We start from the raw sequence: 19,211 nt of genomic DNA, 5'->3' as shown, positions 1-19,211 counted from the left end.
AGTCTGGAGCTGGGTAGCCCAGGAATGGGGAAGGCGATGCAATCCTGCCCCTGGAGAGGCCTCTGCATAGCAGACTGGGGCCTTCCCATGTGGCCAGGCCTGGATACCCGCCTCCCTGCTTTCCTCCCAAAAAGGCAAGGTGTACCTTAGGCAAATGCCATATCTGGGCCCTGGAGATGAATTAGTCTCTGGCTGCAGGGGATGTATAGAAGAAGAGTTGACGCCCTCCCTTGGGGCACTGGGGCAGGTGAAGGACACCTGGGTTCCATCACTGCTGTGTATCTATGGGACTGGGGCAAGGCTGCCTTCACCCATCATGCCTCAGTTTCACCTTTTGCACAAAGAGAAGGGTCCCTACCCCTTTCCCAATTCCATTGCTGACTCAGACTTGAGTCCCCTGCTGACTCACCCCGCCCCCTGCATCCCCTGAGCAGCCCTCTGGATCTCCCAGACACACGCTACCAGGCCCAACCCTGCCAAGCTGGTGCAACGTGACAGTGTGAGGGGGCTGGTGACACTTGAGGAAAGAAGGGGCCTGGGAGGGAGGCAGTTGCAGACAGAGTGGCAGACCACACTGAGGCATCTTGGGGAGGGAGCCCTTTTGCCAGCCTGGGGCCTGCTGGGGGGACAGGCCCAGCAGGTGGAACGGGAGGGGAGAGGAGGGGAGGTGAGTATGACGTGCCTGCCTGCCCTCTGCCTGCCTGGGCTCCATCTCCTGTCAGCCTTCAGCTCCCTAAGCGACAGCTTCTAATTCCGGCTGTTGGTGCCTCTGTGCTCTGCAGCAAAGTCTCAGCTTTTTTTCAGCTTTGCTGTTTCTTTTCTGTTCAGAACATAGTGAGCCCATAGGGAAGTCAGAGCAAAGGCTCCAGGGCTCGAGACCTGGCACCACCACCCCCTTCCTGCCATGGGAACCAACTGCTCCTTCCAAAGGGTAACCAGCACAGCACTTTCTGCCCCAACTCTTCTTCCCTGGAACTGTCTCAGTCCACCACGGGGGAACAGGGACAGAAATGAAGCTCAGTTGTTTCAGGGAGGAGGGGCTCTTCAGGACCAAGAAAGTGCCCATTCTGGGTTTCTGCTGCTTCTCTCCTCCACCTGGGGGGTGTGAGTCATGGCTTGTCAGGCTGGTGGGCCACACACAGGTTCCAGGGGTACACCCTCCTCTGACCTTGGAAATAGAAGGGAAGAAAGCAATTTCCCTCACAGTGCTGAAAAGACAAGTTGAGTCATAAAGGGAAAAAAAGGCTTTCTTCTGCTGAGTAAAGGAGAGCATTCCTGCCCAGTTACGGGGGGTGGAGAGTCTCTACCCATTCCTGGGGGCCACCCCAGAAGGGGGCCCTAGCTCTGGGGTGGGAGCAGCTTTGAGGGCTGCACTCTAAATAACTATGCAGCTCTAGAAAACAAAACAAAACAAAACAAAACAAAAAAAATGAAATAACTATGCAGCTCTTTCCCTGACACTCTCTAACTTGTTCTTGTGTAAAGCAGGCAGGGCTGGTATTTATCAGTCTCATTTTGCAGCTGAGAATATGCAGGCTTGGAGCCACACTGCTAGTAAATGCCTTCAAGCTGGGACTTAACGCTGATGTCAGATCTGTGGCCTTTCCATGACACCAGGAAAGAAAATTGGCAGATTCCTGACCAAAGGCTTAACAAATGCAAAAAGAGAAAAGGGGGGCTTCATAGTGGATGCAGGTACACATCACATGCTCCTCACGTGACAGAGGGGAGCGGGAGCCTCTGCTCCATGGCCTGGGCGCCAAATTCAAGGCGGACATCCCTGGAGCCTGGGAGCTGGAGAGAGGCAAGGGGTTCAGGGTGCAGGACCATGAGCCCACTTTGCCACGCCTATCTATGCCCAGTACCTTTCCCCAGGCATCTCCTACTGCAAAGCATCTGCTCAGGCTGAGAACACCATCATTCTTCCCTTATTTCCTGTCTCTGATAGGAAGGGACCCCTTAAAGCAGCCCTCAATAGTGTCCCCTGAAGGTTTATCCCGCTTCCAAGCCTTTGCCTCCAGAACCCGTCTGGAATTCCTTTTGTTTGAGATGGAGTCTCACTCTGTCTCCAGGCTGGAGTGCAGTGGCGTGATCTCGGCTCACTGCAACCTCCGCCTCCCAGGTTCAAGCAATTCTCCTGCCTCAGCCTCCCAAGTAGCTGGGACTACAGGCGCGTGCCACCACGCCCAGCTAATTTTTGTATTTTTAGTAGAGACGGGGTTTCACCATGTTGGCCAGGATGGTCTCGATCCCTTGATCTCGTGATCCGCCCGCCTCGGCCTCCCAAAGTGCTGGGATTACAGGCATGAGCCACTGCACCCGGCCTGGGATTCCTTCCTTTTTTCTTTTGCAGCCAGATCCCGCACATCCTTGAAGTCCTATCTTTAAAAGGCCCGAGAGCCCTCTCCTCCCCACAACTCCATCTTTTCATCCAAGGACTGTGTTGGTACGTATTTAGCAGATGTATTCAGCCCTCAGGTGACAACGTCCATTTTTTAAGTCCCAGTGTTGTCTTCTTAAGAGGGGGAACGTCTCACACCCAGAACCGAGCTTCTGTCTCTCTCTTACCCGCTGCCGGCAACAAAATGTGCGGCTCATGAAAAGTCAGTAAATGCTGCAGCTGATACCTGCTTTACTCCTTACTTTACAAATATCCATTCCAACCCTACTCACTCCCTCCCCACCACCCACACCCAGGCACTGAGGCGCCCTAACTCCGCTCCGCCCAGGCCTGTGTATCATCCCCCCTCCTCCAGGACCGAGGGGGACCTGCTGGCGGGAGGGAGAGGAGATGCAGTGGTTTCTTCAAGCATCTTACGGAAAATGGAACGTGTGCTCGCCCCCTCTCTTTAGGGGTCAGCCAGTGGTCAGAGCCAGAACCCTGTGGCCTGGGGGTTGTTTTGTGCTCCAGGGAGAAGCGAGGGGCAGGGAGCCTCGCGTGGGTCCCTAGCTCTTTCCAGGGCGGCGGCGCCAGGGAAATCCTAACATGCCCGCGGCACTCCCGGGTCCTAAGGAGCCCCTTCCTGGTCTGGGCGTCTACACTCTGCCCGCTAGGCAGCCACCGGGAGCTGGCACGCGGGCTCGTTGTCGGGGTTGGAGACGTCTGAAATTGGAGAGCGCACTCGGCCCCCACCCCTCGTTCCCAGGGAGCGTGTGCAGGAGGAACAATTGTGTGTGAGTGCGTGATTCTCTGCACTTCGAGTGGCAGTTCCCAGCCAGGCTGAGCGCCCCCAACCCGCAACCCCTCCCCCAAATTACTCCGCATCCGCCTTTCGCTGCCACCGCTAGCTCACGCGTGGTCCAGTTCTGCGCTCATGGGGTCCCACTTCCTTTCACCCTGGACCGCTGGGGGCAGCTTTCAGTCTTCCCCGACGAGCCCGAGGTCCCGCCAGTTTCTAAGGAGCCGAGGGCACCGACTCGGGTGGGGGCGGAGGGCGGGGAGAGAAGACTGCGACTTTGGGATTGGCCCGGTTGGATGCATGTGGCCCCCGGCGAGCAGCCCCCGCCCCCTCCCCGCAACCGCCGCCGCATTCCCAGGGGAGCGCGGAGGAGGAACCGCTCCCCGACTTCGTGGCCCACGAAGGGGTGGGGGTCAGGAGCGGTCTCCCCCGCCCCGTCCGTCTCTGCCCTGACGGCGCAGTCCGCTTCCAGGACAGCCATTGCCATGGAGACCCCCAAGGCTATAAAGTCAGGTATCTAGGCGGGCGGCAGCTCGTCGCTGAGCCCCCCAAGTAAGGAGCAAGCGCCCTGGCGTGGCCCGGCCCCCGCGAGAGGGGAGGAGGCGGAGGAACGGCGCCAGCAGCTTGAGGAGCGGCGCGCCCCGCCAGGGCTGGAGGCAGGCGTGCACGGCGGGCGCCACCGTCGCTGCGGGGGAGCGGGGGCTGCCCTGGGTGCGGGTGAGTGGCACGGCGGCTCCAAACCACGAGGACTGAGGGGCGCCGGACACGCGGAAAGCGGCGGGAGACTCGGGAGAGGGTCGAGCCTCTGCTCCCGACGTCTGGTGGAGGGCCAGGAGCGGAGCCCGGAGTAGCAAGCATTCAACACCTTCAGGCGGGAGGCCCGGGGAAGGAGCGGCGAGACGCCAGGCGTGCGGCCCAGGAGCGGCGGGGCAGTCGGAGCCTCCGGGACACCGGAATAGGAACCTCGGGACCGTCGGCTGCAGCCGCCCACGCGCGGAGGGAGAGGTATCAGAGCGCGGGCGGAGGCCGCAGCCCCGCGGGGCGCGAGAACAGGGGCGCCCCCGTGCGGAACTGCCAGGCTGCCCGGGCGCGGCGGCCGGGGCCATGCTCAAACCCAAGGACCTGTGCCCCCGAGCGGGGACGCGCACCTTCCTGGAGGCCATGCAGGCGGGCAAAGTGCACTTGGCCCGCTTTGTGTTGGATGCGCTGGACCGCAGCATCATCGACTGCCGCGCGGAGCAGGGCCGTACGCCGCTCATGGTGGCCGTGGGGCTGCCGGACCCCGCGCTGCGCGCGCGCTTCGTGCGGCTGCTGCTCGAGCAGGGTGCTGCCGTGAACCTGCGGGACGAGCGCGGCCGCACCGCACTCAGCCTGGCGTGCGAGCGAGGCCACCTGGACGCCGTGCAGCTGCTGGTGCAGTTCAGCGGTGACCCCGAGGCGGCCGACTCTGCGGGCAACAGCCCGGTGATGTGGGCGGCGGCCTGCGGCCATGGGGCGGTGCTCGAGTTCCTGGTGCGGTCCTTCCGCCGCCTAGGCCTGCGCCTCGACCGCACCAACCGTGCGGGGCTCACCGCGCTGCAACTGGCTGCCGCCCGCGGCCACGGGACCTGTGTGCAGGCCCTCACCGGGCCCTGGGGCCGCGCCGCCGCCGCTGCTGCGGCCCGGGGCTCCAACTCCGATAGTCCCCCTGGCCACCCGGCCCCCGCGGCCAGCCCCGAGCGTCGACGACCCAGCCCCCGCCGCCTCCCGCGGCCTCTCTTGGCGCGCTTTGCGCGAGCGGCGGGCGGCCACGGCCACGGCGGCGAGGCTGGCTCAGTGGGCAAGAATTCGGGCCGGCACCGGGCGCAGGGCAGCGAACGGCCCGAGCTGGGTCGGAGCATGAGCTTGGCTCTGGGTGCGGTAACCGAGGAGGAGGCGGCCCGCCTGCGGGCTGGGGCCCTGATGGCCCTACCAAACTCGCCCCAGTCTTCGGGGACTGGGCGGTGGCGCTCGCAGGAGGTGCTGGAGGGAGCGCCCCCAACCTTAGTGCAAGCCCCCATTGGCCTCAGTCCCCACCCGGAGGGCGGCCCCGGCTCTGGCCGCCTGGGTTTGCGCCGACGCTCCACAGCCCCAGATATCCCCAGCCTGGTCGGGGAGGCGCCAGGGCCCGAGAGTGGCCCGGAGTTAGAGGCCAACGCTCTGCCTGTCTCGGTGCCTGGGCCGAACCCTTGGCAGGCGGGCACCGAGGCTGTGGTGCTGCGTGCTCAGCGGTAAACGGCGCCGAGGCCCGAGGCCTGCTTCCCCCACCCTCCCGTTTCTACTCCACTGGTATTTCTCCCTTCTAGGTCCCTCACCTTTTCGGCAGCCGCCCCCCGCAGTCCATTTTGGAACCTGCCTCCCTGCCAAGGCGAGACCTCCACCAGCCCTCCACCAGAAATAAGGGACCTCCATCTTTTTTGTGCTCCTCGGTATTCCCTGCCTAGGTCTAGAGGTGTCGATTGACTGGTTCCGTAGGCTAGAGACAGGAAGGTGGGTTCCCCCTCCCCAGCCCTCAGGCTCAGTCCTGGGTCGGTCTAGCCACCTGTCGCTCCTGTCCGGCCCCCCTCCCCTCCCCTCGCTGGGTTTCCCAACAACTGGGCAGCCAGGCAAATAGAAGGGTACACCTTGGAGAATAAGGACCCAGCCTCCCCACTTTCTGCCTACTGATGCTGACAATAATCCCACAAAGTACCAAAGTCTCCTTTCCCTCGAAGTGTGGGAGAAAGAAAGGACCGAGGGGGCCCTAGAGCCTTTCAGGACTGGAGGGCTGAGGAGGAAGGGGTCTGGCTGTTATGTTTTTCCAGGGTAGAAACTCCTGTCTCAAGACAATGAAAGCATATTTTGGGAGTGGGAGAGTCCCTAGTGTTGAACACCAGTTGTCCCTTGAATCAGCTCCTGGGTAACTCCAGCTCCCTCTCTCTCTGCCCCAGGATTCAGCTTCATTGATAATGTGGGGTCACTGCTCCACACAACCCCTACCCAGGCCAACTCCGGGCTCCTGAGCCAGCCCGCTCTTCAGCTCAGATGTATTTGAATTCCATCATCGAGGTTCAACACCTCACCCCTGGAGGCCCAAGCCCTATTTCCGCTGGCTCACAGAGGCCTGAAATGGAAAGGACTGAGCGCTTCCCCGCCTCCACGCCTCCCAGCTCCCCCGTCCCGCACGTGGGTGCTCCCGCGGGGTGGAACGGTTGCGAAGGCTGTGCTTAATTGTATTTCTTCCAATCCTCAAAGAACTCGTGTTTTAAGCCTTTGTATATGAGGCAGAAAGCAGCGGGTCTGATTCCGAGGCTTAAGAGCTTGACAATATCTCTTTAAATAGAAGCTCCGCGAGGGGGATAATTGACTGAAGTGTTTGCGACGTGAAACGGCGGCGCGCGGGAGTCGGGAGCCCACACGAACCGCAGGTCCAGGTTTAAATTATATCAAACTGGGGCGAGAGCTGGAAGAAGCCTGTTAAACGGCTCCTGCTTCTCGCTGGGCAGTTAATGGAGGGCAGGGCGGACGATGGATGCTAGAGGTCGAGACCTGGGACTCCTGCCTTGGTCCTACCGCGTGGGACGCAGGCCCGGCCCAGTTTTATTACCGGGTAGATGAGTGAGTCAGAGGCAACCGCAGAGAGGTGGTCAGAGGCCCTTTCCTGACATTGTCCTTTGTCCCCTGCCTCCTCGCCCCCACCCTCCTGCCCTGTGCTGGCCTAGCGAGGCGGCGGGGTTGGGGGCGGGGGTCCGGCGGGACGCGTGCGCTAGGACCCTGCGGAAGCGCTAGCACTGTGTCAGTGCGCCTGGCCCGCGGGGAGGCGGCAGGTGGGGCTCTTTTGTGAACCCTGAGGGTGGAACTTGAAGCCTTTCACCTGCCTGCAGTAAGGTCTTTGCAAGACGTCGATCTGTTTGCCTTTGCAGTACGGGAGGTTTCTCGCCAGCAACTCCCAGGGAACTGCCCAGAGCGAGAATGACTGTGCCGAGATACTGCTGGGCCTGGCGGTGAGGGGTGGGCGGCCAGGAGTGGGCCTCGTGCAGGTGTCAGGACACCTATCCAGTCCTTGCCCCCCACTGCCCCGATCCGCTAGGCCACGCAGGCCGGCGCACTGGACGTGATCTCTGGTGCCCCCTGGTGGCAGCGCTGGGCCCTCGCCGCTGCGCCCCGACTCGGACCTCAGACACTTGGTTTTCTTTGGGATCACCCCTGTGTACTTCTTCCTCCATGTGCATTTATCGTGGAATCCTCTTCCTCTTGTAGAATATTAAATCCGGATACTTGAAGTCACTTCACAGCAGTGAAGTGAGGGACAATGAACAAAAAACTCGCATTGAGAGTAGCAGGAGCCCAGACCCTTCACTAAGGACCCCATGTTGAATCTTCCAAGTTCAGGCTGCGTGTCCTGAGAGCTAGTGCTCTCTTCCGAAAAGCTGGAGCTGCCAACCCTTCCCTTGGGACCTGCCGATTATGCAGTTTTCTTCTGATATTTGCTTTGGTTTCTGAGGTATTCTGCCCTCTCCTTCCCCTCTTCTCCCAAAACATCTGCCTCTCCTCAGTCCCCCTGTCTGGGTGGTGGGTGCACAATACCAAGTGCCTGAAAAGCCTGAGGGAGAGGGTCTGGGGTAGGGTGGGGACCACTGGACACCTCAAGTGCAAACTGCTGCTTTCTGACCCTTGCTTGCTCGTGTACTCCCTTTTCAAGTGTGTTGAATTTTAATGACGTTTTTAGTGGTGTAGGAATGCAAGTATTTTGGCTTAACAGCATGAAGTCTGGGTTGCACATTGTATCAGAGGTGCTGTAATCTTTCCAGTATCTCTGATATGCGACTTTCTGGTTGAATGTCACCCTGGGCCCTCTTGACTGGATAAACAACCATGAGGGCTCTTCTCTGTGGAGCTGCCAAGAGCTTGGTGGTAGAAAGCGATGTTTCTAAACAACTGCAGCGGCTCTTTCCTGTCTGAACTGCATCGTGTGTCTGACTGCCTTGCTGTCCATACATACAGACGCCTTCCCAGGCCCGGCTCCGTGCAGAACTTCCATGTTTTACCACATTTTTCTCCCCTGAACTCCCTTTGTCAACCCCAGGGTGTTGAGGCTGGGTCCTCTCTAGCAATCTCTACCTTCAGAAGAGACTTTTCTAAATATTTTGCTTTTCCAATTCTTGTTGCTTTTGTCATTGTGAAGAGTCACCCAGGATGCTGGCGCTCGGTACCCTAAGATCAGAAGCAGTCTGTGTGTGAGCTGTGGGACATACGCACACCCTTTCAGAGTGATATTGTGTGGTGGAAAGACTGTTAGAACTCAAAGAATAGTTAATAAATCCAGTATTATTCCGTTGCGAGAACTGGCCTCTCTTTGCCTTATCAATCACTCCTGACCCTCGGCTCCCTTTGGAGAGATGGACAGAGCCCTTGCCTCCTGTGGAGGCCCCTGCCTTAGTGAGCCTCCGCCCTGCCTGTCCCACTGTGCTGGCTCCTGAAGGTAAGTCACAGGTGCTGCTTCTGCTGAGCTGGGGGGACAGGCCAGGCCAGCTGCAGCACCAGGACACCTGTCAGGGTGTGAATGCACTGGGGAGTGAAAGAAAGGCTGCATGGTTCCTTGCTCCTGGCTTGCTCCTGAACCCTCGGCAGTGGGAGATCTCAGGAAGGAAGTGCGGGAATCCGTGTGGGAGCTGGAAGTCGCAAGATAATTTCATCCACCTCCCCACCCCCAGGACGAGAGCCCAGGCTCTGCTCCGTTCTTTCTGAACTCCACACCATCTCCCTGAGTCCTGAGGAGTGAGGCAGGGACTGCTCTCCCACTGGAAGCAGTTTCAGACCACTTCCTATGGACAGCTGGAGGTCCGGGGTGGGGGTGAGGAGCGCACAGAGGACGGGAGAAGCTGACACGTAGGGTGGTCGTCAGCCACTGTGGCCACCCCCAGCAAACACAGCACAGGGCCCTGGCTTTCCTTGTGGGCTCTTCTCCCCTGGGGAAGTAGCCCCATCTATTTTTCATCACCTTCATTCCCAAGGGCCTTTCACTTCCTATTTCCCTTCCTCTCTGCCCTCCTTTCGGGTCCACAGGCCACCCAGGGAAGTTGGGTGTTCTGTGGCGTGGCTGCTGGAGAGCTCACGTGGGGAGGAGGGGAGGCTACACCCACCCTCAGATTCACCCACCACAGGAGACCCCCACCTCCAAGGGGGCCAGTCTCCGCTCCCAGAGACACAGGAAGCCCAATGGCTTTGAACACTCAATTTAATTTAAAACAGGCACAAGTGCAAACAATTCACAAAAATTTCTAGGGAAGATGCTTTTGTTTCGAAAACTCTGACCCTTAAAAAAAAGTCCTTGCAATTTCTTTGCCCCCAGTTAGGTCACTAGGGAGCAGAAGAATCTAAAAATATTATCTAGATAGAAAGGGTCCAGACACCTGAAGTTCTTTCCTGGAATTCCATCTCACAGCAGCCCTGAAGTGGGGCAGGGCCGAGGAAGACAAGGAGACAGCTGTCTGTGGAGGCAGCCGGGGCAGATGGTTTGCACATATGGGTGCCTGTGACCTTGACATGATGGAAACCCGGAGGTGGTTCGCCTTCTCTCCCAGATAGGGTTCTGAAGAGAACAATGGGTCCCTGATGACCTGGTTATTGAGATAAACTTGAAAGGTAACACAGTTGCCATTCCTTACATTCCTGTCTCTGGCCCTCACGCTGCACAGTACAGGAGAAGCTCAGAAGCCTCCTGCGCCCCCAGGATGTGTTAGACTTAGCATGGACCACTCCACTGGCCAGGCAGACACAGGAGCGGAGAGATGGAAGCCAGGCCAAGAAAGCAGGTCCCTTCAGGCCAGAACTTAGTGGGAGAGAGGATGGGGCAGCCTTCCTGAAGCTGGCTGTGGGTGACCTGGAGGGACCTGGGCTGTCAAGGTGGCTTTCCTCCCCTTACACACACACACACACACACACACACACACACACGATGTTCTCTCCATTCTGTAAAGTGAGAGCACCTTCACCACCGACCCCATTCTTCCTCTTTCACTCAGAAATTGTCCCCTCACTCCCTGCACCCAGCCATGGCCTGGAGCAGGCCATTCACAGTTCTGGGAGGGGAGGGGCCATACAGGTGGGACTGCACCTTCAGGACATCAGACATGAGGGAGGAGGCGGGATTCCGGTCATAAAAACCACGCCGTGGCCCTCTCGAGACCCCCGAGGTTTGAAGCTGGAGCTGAGAACAGCAAGTATCTGTGGAGACCAGCAGTCTGCCCTCTGCAGTGGCCTAGGACGTTAGTGGACAACTACCTTTAAAAAACTGCAGCAGCCTTTTCTGCTGTGTTGGCTGCAGAGGCCAGGAACGCTGGTCTCTGCGTTTCTTAGAAATATCCCTGTGCAAATATCAAGGGGTCATCCTGTAGAAGGGGTCTCCATCTGGGGACTCGGGAAGGAGAGACACTGAGGGGGCAGGTCCGGCCTGGCCCAGTAGGCTGAAGGGCAGAGGGTGGGGCTGGGGCTTCACATTTCAATCTTTGGAGAGAATACTGAGAGGAGGAGGCAGGCAAGTCCTGCCGGCAGGCTGGCTGCCCAGTGTGCCCTGCTTGTGGGCATAGGTGGCAGGCATACTCGGGGTGGGCTCAGCAGGTGGAGGTCTGCTTTCGGTAGAGCTGGATCAGGGGCACCAGGCACTCAGGTAGCCCTGTCTGCAGCAGGAAGGGGTGATCTAGGAGCTCCTGGGCTGTGGCTCTCTCTTGGGGGTCCCGCACCAGCATCCGCTCCAGGAAGTCTCGCAGCACTGGGGAGACCTATACAGACAGGGCAGTGAGATGAAGCCACAATTTGCATTCACTTTGGGGTGACCTGATTGCCTGGCCTTATCATTGTTTGAAAGTCTTGAATTCCCTGGTTTTTTAACTTCCTGTCCCCTTGTCCCTCCCCACCCCCCAAGGCTCTCAGCATTCAGATGCTATAGCTCTGTGGAAGGGGCAGATAATTGGCATCAGTGATCCAGGCCTGGCTCTATCCCTGATCTCAGGCAAGTCACAGTTTTCTCTAGGCCTCAGTTTTCTCATCTGTAAAATGGACTAGTGATAAAGTATGCTTGCCCTGTCTGCCACATGGGGCTTTCGAGATTTTAAAAACAGGTCGCCGGGCACGGTGGCTCACGCCTGTAATCCCAGCACTTTGGGAGTCCAAGTTGGGCAGATTACGAGGTCAGGAGTTCGTAGACCAGCCTGACCAACATGGCAAAACCCCATCTCTACTAAAAATACAAAAATTAGCTGGGCATGGTGGCACGTGCCTGTAATCCCAGCTACTCAGGAGGCTGAGGCAGGAGAATTGCTTGAACCCAGGAGGCGGAGTTGCAGTGAGCTGAGATCGCACCACTGCATTCCAGCCTGAGCAACAGAGAGAGACTCCATCTCAAAAAAAAAAAAACAAAAAACAACAGAAACAAACAGGTCAAGGATGAGGATGTGCTCTGAAAAACAGAAAATAAAGTGAGACCTGAAAAGGAAGATTTCTTTGTTGCTCTAGGCCTTAGAGTCTAAGGCAAGGGCTTATCTTGGTTCATTTTGAGCCAGTATCCTGGGATGAGGCTGAGTCTTGGGCAAAAGGCTACATCCTCTGAGGAATTAGCCAACTGGAGATCTTTATATGCTAATTTTGGGGTTAGCGGTGCGGGCTCCAAGGACCAGTTGTCTTGGAAGATGTTTCCTGTTGGTCCTGCCATCCAGCTTTGTGCTGGGGCCAACAGAACTCTTTTTTTTTTTGGCTATTTTAGAGGCGAGGCTTCAGCCCTCTGAGGCATTTCTTGCTTTGGCCACCAGATGGCGGTGCCACTTAGCAGTCCGGTGCTGACCTGTCAGCAGGGGGCGTCCACAGCAAGGCCTGCGGGGTTGGGGCGGATTTGGCAAAAAGGGTTACATGTATACACTTCCATGCACTTATACTGGCTTTAAGGGGAACGCTGTGGCTTAGCTGTGTCGGGGTGTGCAACGATGGAGCATGAGCCGACTCGCCGTGATAGACAGGGACATCGAATCATGGTATGGATCTCCCGACACGGGTTAGAAGGGTTTGTGCTCAGTGAAGCTTCTCCGGATCCCTCCCTGGACAGCAGGGATTGCTGGTGTCCTGGCTTTCCCTGCTCACGGGCCCCACTGGGCTTCCGACCCGTGCCTGCCAAGCAGCAACCCTCCTGCCACAGCCGTGGGAGGCGACTTGTTGGAGCGCACATGCGAACTTGTGTGTAGATGCGGCTCCACACCCAGGTGCAGGTTTTGTGTGGAGAAAGAGGAGCCTTTTCCAGGAGCCCAGACCAAGTGGCTTCAGTGGAAGGGAGATGCTGGGAGCCCAAGTTCTGGTCCCCTTGCCTCAGGAGGAATGGGGTCTGCGAAGTCGCACCCTTGTGTGCCAACTGACCTTGTGAGAGTTTTTCAGCTTGGGTGGGGGGCTGTCCCGGAGCCTCTTCATGGCTTGCACTGGGGAGTCACTGAAGTACGGTGGCTCCCCATCCACCATCTCAATCACCATGATGCCCAGAGACCAGATATCCACCTGCAGGAGGAAAACGTCCCTGACCCCATGGCCAGACCCTGGCCCCTTAGTAGCCGCGTTCTGGTGGCGGCAGCGGTGGAGGGGGGACAGCTGGCCCCAGCTCTCCTTGGTGGGTCTGTCTCCTTCCTCCCCTGGTCACCTGCCCTGTGGCCAGTTACTGCCTGCATGAGTGACCACTGCCTATAGGGACACAGCTGTCAGTCACTCAGAGAAAGGCCATCATCCATGGGAGGCCCGGACATACCCCATTCTGCCCTTGAGCTGAGGAAAGCACTTGCAGGACTCGTTCCTGGCAGCAAAGTCATTGGGTGAGAGCAGCCCCATCAAAAGGGGGAAGGGTGTTGACTAGGTGGGACTCTGAAAACCAGGGCTGCTTTTGGTAAGATCACTGAAGGGGCCACAGCAGAAGAGCTGCCAGTTGCCAAATTGCTTTTGGGACGTCTGGGGGGTGGAGGGAACGGTTACCTCGGTGGCATACAAAGACCTGGAGATCACTTCAGGAGCCATCCAGTAGGGGGTTCCCACCAGGGACTTCCTCTTAGGGACGTCTTTGCTGATCTGAGCACAGAATCCGAAGTCTGAGAGCTTCACCTGCGGTTGAAAGGGGAGTGAGTGGTGGACCAGGAGGAAGTGGGAGCGTGGCTGTGCCAGGGACAGGATGGGACCTACCCTGCCATCGAGGGTCAGCAGGATGGAGTCACTCTTGATGTCCCGGTGGATGACACCCTGAGCATGCAGGTAGGCCAGAGCCTGCAGCACAGCCTCACACACAGTGGCGATCTGCTCCTCATTCAGCCTGGACAGGAAGGTGGGGCCAGCCGATGGAAGAGAACGTTAGCTCTGGCAGGTCGTGGGGTGGCTGAGCAGAGTAGGAGTCCCTGGTGCTAGGCCCCACGGCTCCCAGGCAATGTTTGGCAGCGCAGTCAGGCCATAGCCCTGGTGAAAACTGGGGCCTGAGCCTTGGCTAGAAGCCATCCTTCTCTTCTCGACTCCCAAGAACCCTGGGTCTCAGTTACCCCAGCAGGCAGGGGAGCCCAGGCATCCCAAGTCTTCTGGGCCACAGGCAGAAGACCACATTGCCCTGGCAGGGCCATGGTGAGGGCAGCCTGCACTCAGGGCCCAGCCCTCCCAGCTGCCCACCTGACTTGGGAGACGATGTCTGTGAGGGCTCCTCCCTGCAGGAACTCCATGAGCACCCACAGCTCCTCACCCACCAGGTAGCTCTTGTACATCTCCACCACGTTGAAGTGCTGGTAGTCCCGCATGATCACCACCTGGGGGCAGGCGGGGGCCTGAGTGCCAGGCACAGTGCCCAGACGCATGGCCACCCACTGCCCCTGCTCACAGATGTCCAGCCTGGCTGGCTGCTCATTGCCCATCCCCGACGCCCCCGTCTGTGTCCCACCCTGTCCTCCCACCTCGTTGAAGAGCAGCTCCCTGCGCTGCTGCTTCCTGAGGTCCATCATCTTGACGGCCACCTGGCGGCCCGAGTGCTTCTCTCGGGCCAAGCAGACGATGCCGGTGGAGCCCTCGCCAATCTTCACGTAGCTGTCCAGCAGCAGCCGGGGGTCACCCTGGTCCACCACCATCCTGAGCGCAGCCTTGAATTGCTCATGTGTCACAACACCTGTGTCCTCACCAGCCAGGGCGCCCTTGGCAACCGTGGGGTCCTGGGGCAGGTACAGGTTGCTGGTGCTGATCTGGGCGTGCCAGGTGCGGGGGGAACCCGCTGGGGAAGACCGGCCTGGAAGCTGGCCTGTGGCCGGGGCTGTGCGGAGGGACTTCTGGGGGCTGCTGGTATCTGAAGTGGTCAGAGGGCTGAAGGTCCCCACCGGCTGGTCCGAGGGCAAGGACTGGGCCTTGGCCACCAGGCTTGGGGGGTTGTCTTTCTGCGGCGGTCGGAAAGAGGAGTTGGGCTGCAGGGACAAAGCAAAAGGAAGGGGCAGGGCTGTGGGAGCATTTGGAATAACCTTCCCGGAGGCAGGGGCTGGCCGCCGTGACCTCTGGACTCTGGCAGGGTCAGGCGGGGTATCAGATCAAACTAGGGAGGTGCTCTGAGCAAAGATTTTCAGACAGAGCTGAAGCCCAGCCACAGTCCTGTGCCAGCAGCCCCCGCAGGGCGCCAAGCTGGGCAGGCCCAAGACAGCTCCTTACACTTGCTCTGCTGCACCTGGGAAGACAGAGAAGGCCAACTCCCCGCCGGGTCCTGCGCTGGGTATTTCTTCCTGGGCGATTGGCAGCCAGACCCCAGGGAGGCTGCCATAAGGCAGATTCTTCCTCTGAGCTCAGAGGCTGCTTGAAGAATCTGGGTCAGAGGCATTCTTCACTCCCAAGGCTCCCCCACCCCAGGACCCATGGGGGCAGAAGAGGCCTGGCAGTGGGGTGGGGAGCAGTGGGCAACTGTGTCTCCACTCCCTGAACCAAGGCAGGGGAGCCACACCTGGGGCCCGATAGCCCTGCTTGTGCCTGCAGCAGGGAGTTTGCGAATCTGTGCTGGGAGGTTATGTCCCTGACAGAGGACCACAGAGGTATGTCACCATCTGAGGGGTTCTCAGGTGTCTCCCCTGGGCTGGGAATCTGGTGCCAGAGAGATCTGGAGTTAGGAGGGTAGGTCCAGCCAAACCCAAGCCTTGAGGCCAGCGATGGGGAGATGTCTTAAGGACCCCCTAAAGGAGTCCTTCCACTTCCTCCCTGGCATGAAACTCCTGGCTAAGGAGCCCCCGGGAGGGAGGAGAAGGTAGGGGGCCTATCCTCATTGGCTCTGGCGGGGAGGGAGGGAGGGAAGGTGGAGCTGAGGGGCAGCCTGGGCCCCCGGTGAGCCCTGCTCAGGCCCAGCCCTGGAAGCCTGCGAGGCTTCTTGCTTTTCCGAGCCCAAGCCCTCCTGCTCTTTCTGACAGGAAAGGTGCCCGCCCATCTTTGGGTTCTCCCCAAGGAGCGGTGATATGCACCATGACCCCTCCCGGGGATTACGTGTTTTTAAAGGGCACCTGGAGAGGGATGCTTCAGGAACTGCAGAAAAAGCCTTCTAGGAACTTCTCCAAACCCATCATGTAAGCCATTGTCTTAGGTGCCTAGTGGGTCCTGGTCCTGATCCCATAGCTGAAACAACTTACAGGAAATCTCAAGCAGTAAGTTTGGGCTGGGATGCTTGCTCAGGGACCCCAAACCCCAAATCTGGGCCTTCGGCCCCACCAGAGTCTTTTCAGTGTCTTTAGCAACCCCCACTCCCTTCTTTCCCCTACCCCCCGCAGCTTCAGGGCTTCCACTCTCTAGCCAAGTCCCTGGCCTGCTTAGGGTGGAATAGGCACTCCTGCTGGCCGACAGCCACACTGGGGCAGACTTCTGCCACCCCCACACCAGCCTGCCCACCCGAGTGTGTGCTCGACCTTCACAAGAAAGAAGCTAGAAATCCTCCCAGGACTGCCTGGACTCACCCCATCCCTGATGAGTGCATTTGGACAGTAAACATTCTCCCATGTCCTCGCCAGCACCTGACTGTCACCATCCACTGTGACACTGTGACACTGTCACCATCCACTGTGTAGTGGAGCAGTGGGACTCCTGGACTGGGCTGTCAGGACCTGGGGCCCAGCCCTGGTCTGCTCTGCCCTGTGATGAGCCTTAGGCAAGTCATCTTCTCTGAGCCCCAGTCTCCACTACAATGCAGGGACGTGCGCGGTGATCTGGGGAGCTAGATAAACTGCAGACTTCCCGCCTCAGAGCCTGATTCGGTGGGAGCCTAGAGCAGAGACTCTGCATTTGAACAAGGTCCCTGGGTCCTAGGAGGCCCATGGAACATACTTTGAGAAGCTCTGCATGAGTGGGCAGTATGATCTTATGGCCTCAGGGAGCCTCTGGGAGGGCTGTGAGGGGGTGGAGGGAGCATGGCCATGACTGAGGCTGTGATGCCAGGTCCTGGGAACAGAGGGTCCATGAAACGTCACCAGGCAGGGACAGGGAGGGAAGTGGGGCAGGGCTCGCTGCATCACACAGTCAACCTGTAGAAAGGCTCGGAGCTCTAAGGAGGCTGCCTGCTGGCCTCAGTGTGGACTTAACTCAGAAAACATGCTCTCCAGGCACCCGTCCATGTGGGTCGGGGCAGAAGCTTGGGGACCACCTAAAGCTCCTCTTGAGGTGGCTCTGATGACCTCTCATCCTGAAGCTCCTAAGAAAGGCTGTAAAATGAGATCATTCCCCTCCTGGCCTCCAGGGCTTCTGCATGGGCCAGCTCTTCTCTGAGGATGTGTGGGTACCACGTGGACAGGCTGAGGTAGGGGTTTCTTCCCTGTCTCCATGGGCCAGGTCCCTGTGCTGCTGCTGCTGCTGCAGGTGCTGGCTGGGCTCAGGGTGGAGCCTGCGTCTGGAGGCTGGGGGAGGGATGGCCCAGCCAGGAGCCCAGCACAAGCAGAGTCTGGGACACAGGCTGGGGAGGCTGGGGAGCTGGCTTGGTCTTCAGCCTGGCAAGGTCTGGTCCCTAGCATCCTTTCGTTGGCTTCACTGCCTGTCTCCACAGGGAGGGAGCTTTTATCAATGTAATCACGAGCAAGGACCAGATGAAACTTGTGAGGCCACACAAGAAAGGGAAAGGGGGACACGACAATGGAATTAATTAATTGTTACGGGCTCTGGATTAATACTGAAGTTACTCATGTGATAGACCTCTTGGGAAGAAAGCTACTAGAAGAGTCATGCATACATTTACAGCAATGCCTCATTTCCCACCCTGAGCCATGGCTCCCCAGCTGTGGGCTTAGGGGGCTGTACCTTAAGTATCCTAAAGGGGAGAGGCCATGGCATAATATTTTTAAAAATAATAAAGCCGGCCTGGCATGGTGGCTCAGGCACCTGTAATCCCAGCACTTTGGGAGGCCAAGGCAGGTGGATCACTTGAGGTCAGGAGTTCGAGACCAGTCTGGCCAACATGGTGAAACCCCATCTCTTCTAAAAATACAAAAATTAGCTGGGTATGGTGGAACGCCCCTGTAATCCCAGCTACTTGGGAGGCTGAGGTGGGAGGATCACTTGAACCCAGGAGGTGGAGGTTGCAGTGAGCCAAGATTGTGCCATTGCACTCCAGCCTGGGCGACAGAGGGAGACGCCATCTCAAATACTACTAATAAAACCATTTATTGAGGGCCTATCACTTTGACAAGTGCTTTCAATGTACTATCTCATGTAATCCTCGTAACCCTGTGGGTTGTTTGGTTGTCCTGTAGGCACTGGAACCCGCAGGACGCCCGTGGCTGCTGACTCCCATGCTGCAATCCCGCTGGTGCCATGTATCCTTGACATATATCGGAGTACACAGTAGGTGCTTAACCAGTGTTTGCCCTTCTGACTCTAAGTGGAACATGTCTAATCCCTGCAAGCTCCTGACAAACTGTCTTGCCTCTTTGGCCTCTGTGACCCCACGCCCTGTCTTCCTGTGCTCTTTAGCTAGAGTGACTCCAGGCCTTACTGCCTGGGGCTAGGTACAGGAGCCCTGGAGTCTATACTCGGACCCTCCTGCAGCCATGCCTGGCACAGTGCATGGCGTCTGTGGCCTAACTGCTGTTATGGAAGCTGCTGCGAGTGTCCAGAGTCAGCCCCAGTGCCAAGGGCTGCTGGCTTGATCTGGGAGCTCCTGGGGTAGGTGGTGGAGGAGGAGGAGGAAGGCTGATGCTCCCCATCTGTTATTGAATTTGCTTAAGGCAGTGTTTCTTAATGGGGGTGCTCAAGTGACATTTGGCAATGTCTGGAGGCATTTTTGGTTATTCCAACCGGGGGTACCACCAGCTTCTAGTGAGTAGAGGCCAGGGAGGCTGCTACAGTGCAAGGAGAGCCCACCACAAAGGTTGGACTGACCTGAGCGTCTGCAGTGAGGACGCTGAGAAGCCCCGGCCCGGAGCAGCTCGGGGGGTCTCAGCTTGCCATCGAGAGGCTTGGCTTCAGAGTAGAAATCTTGAAAGATGTGTCTGAGTTGCCCAGAAGGAAACCACTCCCCTGGATTTGGAAGTATGGTGTTGCTGAGCTCAAGATAACTACCGCCTGCTCCCACAAGTATGGGGGACATACCATCATACCCAGCAGCAGTGGCCCATGGTGAGTACTCAGTACATTGTGCAGGGATGGACAGGCCTCTCCCCCTGCTGTGGGGTGCTGGCAGGAGCCCAGAAAGATGCAAATGAGTGCCCAGCCCAATGTTGACAATCCCTTTCTCCAAATCCCTGAGGCCTCCCAGCAGGACTCCTGAGAGACAGAGGGAGGTCAGGCTCCGATTCTCACCTTCCCAGCAGGGTGCATTGTCCTGATCTTACATTGGTTTTCTGGCTGAGTCTCCCCAGGGGCACAGCCTTCCAGACACCCTGCAGCTCACACATGCTCATGTTCCTCTCACAGATACATGAAGCCACAACCCGTGGGGATCCCAACCCACTGTCCTTTAACCTAGTAGGGGACTGGAGTGCACAAAGCCCAGAACTTTCTCTTTTTTTTTTTTTTCTTTTGAGATGGAGTCTC

The 19,211-nt window shown here is 58.2% G+C and overlaps 2 protein-coding genes across 3 annotated transcripts in view; one reads left to right on the top strand and one right to left on the bottom strand.

Moving 5' to 3' along the window:
- The first annotated feature begins 3,750 nt into the window (after positions 1 to 3,750).
- Positions 3,751 to 8,521, top strand: ANKRD63 (ankyrin repeat domain 63). Its single transcript, XM_002825292.4, has one exon. The coding sequence runs from the start codon at positions 4,284 to 4,286 to the stop codon at positions 5,430 to 5,432; it is 1,149 nt and encodes a 382-aa protein (XP_002825338.1). The 5' UTR covers positions 3,751 to 4,283; the 3' UTR covers positions 5,433 to 8,521.
- Positions 8,522 to 9,398: 877 nt separating this feature from the next.
- PAK6 (p21 (RAC1) activated kinase 6) overlaps positions 9,399 to 19,211 on the bottom strand; it is a 38,447-nt gene continuing 28,634 nt past the window's right edge. For both annotated transcript variants that reach the window (NM_001132552.1, XM_054531107.1), the window contains 6 exon segments: positions 9,399 to 10,957; positions 12,579 to 12,713; positions 13,179 to 13,304; positions 13,383 to 13,509; positions 13,854 to 13,987; positions 14,132 to 14,629. In NM_001132552.1, coding sequence (NP_001126024.1) covers positions 10,790 to 10,957; positions 12,579 to 12,713; positions 13,179 to 13,304; positions 13,383 to 13,509; positions 13,854 to 13,987; positions 14,132 to 14,629 — 1,188 coding nt within the window. In that variant the 3' untranslated portion in view covers positions 9,399 to 10,789.

This window comes from Pongo abelii, chromosome 16 (genome assembly GCF_028885655.2).
Source record: "Pongo abelii isolate AG06213 chromosome 16, NHGRI_mPonAbe1-v2.0_pri, whole genome shotgun sequence".
Taxonomy (NCBI): domain Eukaryota; kingdom Metazoa; phylum Chordata; class Mammalia; order Primates; family Hominidae; genus Pongo; species Pongo abelii.
The sequence above is the reverse complement of the archived record's forward strand: the minus strand, read 5'-3'. Positions and strand labels throughout refer to the sequence as shown.